General features: G+C 45.4%; 1 protein-coding gene across 1 annotated transcript in view; it reads left to right on the top strand.

Moving 5' to 3' along the window:
• The first annotated feature begins 224 nt into the window (after window positions 1-224).
• Window positions 225-6,277, top strand: part of KDM2A (lysine demethylase 2A) — a 79,854-nt gene continuing 73,801 nt past the window's right edge. Inside the window, exons 1-2 of the mRNA XM_090257907.1 lie at window positions 225-1,040; window positions 2,199-2,327. Of these exons, the coding sequence (XP_090114033.1) occupies window positions 2,286-2,327 (42 nt within the window). The 5' untranslated portion in view covers window positions 225-1,040; window positions 2,199-2,285. The remainder of the gene's footprint in view (window positions 1,041-2,198; window positions 2,328-6,277) is intronic.

The following is a 6,277-nucleotide window of genomic DNA, read 5'->3' as shown; positions in this document are numbered from 1 at the left end:
GGGCGGGGCTGGAGCCGCGTCGGCGTCGCCGGGCGCGGGCGTTTCGAGGCCGACGCATCCGCGCGTGCGCGCGCCGGCGGAGTGTCCGCGTTGAGGAGAGTGACGCGTGCGCGTTCACGTGCGCCCGGGAGAGCGGTAAGAAGCGTAGGGAGGCTTGAAGGGGAGTGGGGGGTGGAGAGGCAGGCCGGGGGAGGGGTGGGAGGCGGCGCCTGCGCAGTGTGCCGCGGAGGAGCTGTGTGTATGTGAGAGTCTGACGGGTTCAAAATGGCGGCGGCTGCTTCAGCGGCTCCTCCTGTGTGAGGGAAACAACACCCCTCCCCGGCAGCGGCGGCGGCAGCGGCGGCTGCGGCTCGCAGAGCACCTTCCCAGCGGCTGGGCCTGTCGCCGCTCTGTCTGTTCTGGGCAGGGGGCGCTCCGGGAGGAGGGACAACGCCAGGGGGCCCATCCTCCCCAATCCCTCCTCTGCGACTGGGGAGTAGCCGGGGTCTCGTCCCGCAGCGCGGAGCCCGGGCTGAGGGAGAGATTCGAAGGGAGCCCGGGCCCCCAGCCCGGCGCGCCGCTCCCGCCCTCTCCGCCCCCCCGGGCCCGGGCCCGCGTTCCGGGGGGCCGGGGCGGCGCGGGGCGCCTCGGGCCGGCCGGTCCCAGCTGATCGGCCGCGTCTCCCGGGCTCCGGAGACGGCCGCGCGGCTCCCGGCCGAGGGCACAGCGAGGAGGGGTGCTCCCCGCCGCCGGGGCCGGCCCGGGGCTCGGGCTCGGGCTGCTGACCGCTGGCCCGGGGGAGGCGGGGGCGCCCCGGGCTCGGCGCCGAGGGGTCGCGCTCGCCTCTCCTGACGCCTCCGACTCCCGGGCTCCGAAGCCAGAAGAGGAGGTTTGATTCGGCCACTGTTTCCTCTCCTTTCCGGGTCGCTCTGACCCGCTCTGGATACGGGGTTGATCCGCGGAAAAAAACCGAGGACGACGTTTGGGATTTAATTTTTCCTCCCAGTTTTCGGAATCTTTTTACTTCTCGCTTGGACAAGAACTCACGAGCAGAATCCCCGGTGAGCTGCCCCTCCTGCCCTCCCCCCCTTTGGAAGTTTGGTTCGCCGTGTTATCGAAAGACTTAATGTAAAGTTTCTATTTCTTTTTCCGACGGGCGAACCATTGAGACGCCTTTCCCAGGGGGAGCCCGGCGCGGTCCGCCGTTTTTCCTCTCCGGGCGGGCGGTCCTCGCCCAGGGGGTGCAGACGGGGCGTCTGTCCCCCGACGGGGGGGTCCTGCTGCGAACTGCTCTGCCAGCCAGTGTCCTCGGGTCCTCGGGGCTCGTGGGCGTTTGGAAAGGATGCTGTTAACGCGGCCGTAGTGTAGTGAGAGAAAGGGAAACAAGCCTACATCCCCTGTGGGAGCCATTATCTGTAAGAATATTTAGGGAAAAGAAAGAAAACCCTTTCTGGGTCTTGTGTGTGGCCGTCGTGCATCCCTGTCTTTATTTAATTTTTGGAAGAGATGTATTGTACTTATACCTGTAGGCAGAGCTGTTTATTTTATACTTTGTCCAGAAGGATCTGACGGAATTTTTGTCCCTGATTGGCAGCTCCCCTGAATTCGTTCCAGAGTTTACACGTCGGGAGTCGGGGTGGACGGCTGGTTTGGGAATGAAAAGGTCCGGGGAGTCTAGGAAGGGAGGCGACAGTTGTCGCCTTCGGGAGGGACGGGGGAAATGGTTTAGAAGTCCTCCTTCAAATCCTGCTCTATTTTCCTCTTTTTGTACGGGTCGCCTGCCGTTCTTCAGTTCCTAATTACCAGTGAGAGGTCTAATTCGGTTAGGGTCTGCATCGGTCCGGTGCCTGCCTCACCTGGTCAGCTCTCCGGAGGGGAAAGTCCTGCCCCCACCCCAACTTTTTTTTTTTTTTATTGCTAAAGCTGCCACCAAGGGGAGCCTTGCTAATTGTATCCTGTGGGAAGAAGCAAGTGGTGTGGCCCGACCACAGGGACCTGAAACAAGCGTCTCCTCTGGCCGAGGCCCCCGACTGTTGTCGTGTGATTAATGTTGGGCATGACAGGGAACCACTTGCCCGAGAGCAGAGAGGTCCCCAACCGAGGAAGAGGAACCCCGTTTCCCAGAGAGCCTTTCCCTTACACGTATTTGAAACCCTCCTTTTGGGGAAAAGAAAGCTCGAGTGTGAGTTTTCATCTGTGCTCCTGTCGTTATTCATCAGCGGTGCCGTCAGTCTGGTTCCCGAGGAGGAAGAGGAAGGCAGCCCTGGAGTGCTTTCTGTACAGTAATTTCAGCAGAAGAGTGAGAGATGGAACCCGAAGAAGAAAGGATTCGTTACAGCCAGAGATTGGTTAGTATTTTGTCTTTTTTTTTTTTCTTTCCAGTTTTGAAGCAGAATAACTATAGTGTTTCCATTTGTGAATATACGGTGATTACAACTTTTCAGGTGGTTTTCCTGTGCATCAGAGGAGGAGAGAACGTATATCCTACCAAGTAGTTATAGGTTTAATATCCTCTTTGGATATGCAGTTATGTGTAGCCTTTAATTTCTGTAGAAACCATTGTAAATCAGAGGGTTTTGTGGATTACAAGGTGACAAGGATTCCTAATTTTGTGATACTGACGTAATAATTTGAATTAAGTTAGATTAGAATGTAAATTTCAGAGGTGAAACTGTTTGAAGAAGGATAGTTTGATATGATTTTTTAAAGGTTATGGTATGCCAGGATTTGTGGCCTTGAGCTAGGGAGTACAACTGTGGGGTGTTTTTGTTTGTTTGTTTGTTTTTTTTAACAAACTAACACGGATAGGTTTGGAGGGTTTGGGAGGGGGTGTTGATTGAGAAAAGATAAAATAATGAATGCCGATGAAGTTTGTATTTGGGGAGGGATGTATGACATCTTGCTGAAAGAAATTTTTACTTAGTAATGATTTGGAGGGAATTAGCTTGTATGTGCATATGAACACTTACTCCAAGGCTTCCCTGTTGGAGTTGAAGAATTTGATTTTGTGTCCCTAGTTAAAGAACTTTATTAATATTCTTACCATATATTTATTTCAGAAATTTCAATTTGTGTTTGTATAGTTGGGTAGAGGACAGCCACAGCATTCATTGTATATGTGATGTAAAATTTGGTGAACCGTAAGACCTAGAAGACCACTGAAGGAATTTATGGTGCTGGTTTTGTTTGGTTCTGCGTTTTAGACTTAGTCTGGAGGAAAAAAAGTAATTCTGTAATCCATTTTCTGATGATCTCCACTCTGAGAAAGGACTACTTTTTTTCTTCTTGATATGACTGTTAAAAAGGTGTTGAGGGTACTGGCAAGTATATTCAGCAGGTGTGTGTTCTGGCGCCTCGTTTCCGAGACTTGCCTCTTGTCTCCCAATCCAGGTGTTGAGATTATAATGCTTTATCTCTAACTGTTAGGAGTGAATTGTATCAGTAGTGGAATTTTGTACATTTAGGATTTATTTTTGTTTTGACTTTCATTGATAAACTTTATTTGGGAAAAAAGAAAGAAGACACTTATCATGACAACTTGTAGGATTGTTGACCTTTTACATAAATAGCTGAGGGATCTTGGGATCCAGTCTTTCAAAGGAAGAGCCTTTCATCGAGTGAAAGTTTTAAGAAGGTAGTAGTAGGGAGATACAGGAATCCTTGATTTTTGCCTGGTAAGGTTTTTGTTGTTAATTACAGTGCTTGCTACCTGTTGCACACAGTAACCCTTTCCTCATCTAACCTATTTTTTCTCTTGTTCATGTGCCGTTTGGCTGTGTTAGGTAAGAAGGAACACCAGATATCTTGGGGGACTCCTTCTTACTTAGAATTTTAGGTAATAATTTTGAAGATTAGGGAGACTATATCTGTTTTTCTTTCAAAGATTACATGTCAAAATTATATCTGAAGCGTACATTCCTTCCATAACATAACTTTTGATATGAGAGCATACTGATGGCTTATTTATGTGGCAATTTGTCTATCAAACTTTTAATATCTCTTCAGTGAGTGCTCATATTAGAGGATTTTCTACTGATTAAGTTCGACCTTATTTGAGGACTTTTAAGCCTTAACATAAAGGCATAAAGGCTAATCTTTATAGTAGTTTATATATATATTTTAACACTGTTTATCTTTAAGGTAGGTCAAAGTATAGAACTTAGGCTTGTTTTACAGTAATTGGCTATGGAACATACAGTTTGAAAGACAGAAACAACAGGTTTACTAATTAAGCTTATTGATTGTAAAGTTTATGTTTGTCTCATACAGTGTATATTTGTCAAATTGAATTGAATCACGTAGTCCATTGACTATAGTGGTATTGACTGTTGCTTCACGATATTTGGGGGAACAGAGCCTAAATGCTCATTCCTCTGCAGCATACCTTCAAAATAGCCTCTTGGGAGAGAAATGTAGTACTATTAAAAGTCTTGAGTCCAAAATTATTCCAGAACAAGAATGACTTCTTTGTGTTCAGAACCCTTTACCTATCTTTAAGACAAAAAAAAAAAAGTTGTATTCTTACCAATAATATTATTCATGATTGAATAATCCTCTTAATGCCTTTAACTGACTTAGCTATTTCAGGTACACAGGCTGAATTTAATAAAATAAATTTTGATGTTTATATCATCTTTATGACTAGTCGTATTTTTTAAAAAATCAGAAATAGCTAGTTTTTAAAAATTGGTTGGTTTGTTTTTTACCAAACTATTATCCACCTATTATATGTGGAAGAGAACCGTCCCTTTGAGAATGATGTGTTTATGTAGATTTGGGGCATAAACTCTACTTTCTGGAACCAGAAAACTTATTTTTGCAGGGTAGAAATGACATGGGAAGGTACACACTGTTTGGCTTTTTCAGAGCAAAACATAGACACATATTTCTTTTTAATGAAAAAATTAGTAGTCTTAGTGTACGGATTCCTAGAACAAAGCCAGTTAGATCTCCAAGTCAAATTGTTATACTTGAGGAGAGCAGAAGCTTCAGTTTTGGTGACGGGCGGATATTTGGTTGTCCTGAGGTAAAGATGATTTATTTTTGTATTTTAATAAATTTGAATGTAGGACATTATTGAACCATTGACAGGTACTAAAGATGGAACTTTTGTTTTCTTCATTTGGTTTCAGGAACCAATGTGTTGGAGTAGTTTTGGATGTTTGTGGCTCTCCATTTATATTTAAGTATTCATTTACGGGGAATGTGCAGCATAATATTTTACAGTTTCTTAATCTAAAATGTTAGGTGCCCTGACAGATGTGGCTCGGTCGGTTGGGCATCATCCCACAAAGGGAAAGGTTACGGCCGATTTGGTTCCCCGGTTAGGACACATGCCCGGGTTGTGGGCTCATTGCGGTTTGGTTCCCATTTGGGGTGTGTATGTATGAGAGGCAACTGATCAATGTCTCTCACATCAGTGTTTCTCTCCTTCTTTCTCCCTTCCTTCTTCTCTCTCTAAAAAATAAAATCTTTTTTAAAAAGTAATAAAATGTTAGCTAGATCCTTAGCAATCATAATCTTTTAGGTTTTTGAAATCACCCCAGTCTTGAGTAATCCTTATTGCATAGAAAATCAAGGACAAAATAACGTGTGTTTAAAGCAAATGCTTAAGATTTCTGTGCTATTTAGTTTGATGACCTTCATTTTTAATTTGGGGTTTTTTACATTTTTATTGGAAAAGATGACCTTTGTTGTATCTGCCCTCAACCTATATAGTAAAATTCACTAGCCCCTGCCAAAGGCAATTATAGGAACAAATGAACACCTAAATCAATGTCAAAGAAAGTGAAGGCAGCATACTTCAGGGTAAAAGTAGTTATGTAACCTGAATTTTTTTTCTTTTGAATTAAAGCCTGTGGTATATTTGAAGGGGGAGATGTTGATTTACTTGAGAATTCATGTTGCTTATCAATTTTGATGATGAGATTAAGAGATTTCCTAAAGGATGTTATTGCACCATCAGGTATTCACTCCTGTTAGTGTGCCTTACATAGGATTTTCTCTGAAATAGTTAAATCATTATCTTTGCAAGAAACTGGGGGCATTGCTCTGGTCTGGTGGCTCAAGTGGATCATCCTCCTGTGCACCAAAAAGTTGCAGGTTCGATTCTTGCTCAGGCCACATACGTAGGTTGTTGCAGGTGCTGGAGGCAATCGATCAATGTCTCTCTCTCTCTCTCTGCCTCTCTCTCTGTCTCTTTCTCCCCTTTCCCTTCTCTCCCCACCCCTCCCCCCTTCCACCTCCTCCTTTCTTTCTCTCTAAAATCAATAAGTATGTACCTGGGTGAGGATTTTTA

The sequence above is a fragment of the Furipterus horrens genome, unplaced genomic scaffold (assembly GCF_987537825.1).
Source record: "Furipterus horrens unplaced genomic scaffold, mFurHor1.1.pri manual_scaffold_2, whole genome shotgun sequence".
In the NCBI taxonomy this organism is placed as follows: Eukaryota; Metazoa; Chordata; class Mammalia; order Chiroptera; family Furipteridae; genus Furipterus; species Furipterus horrens.
This window is presented reverse-complemented; position numbering and strand designations above follow the sequence as displayed.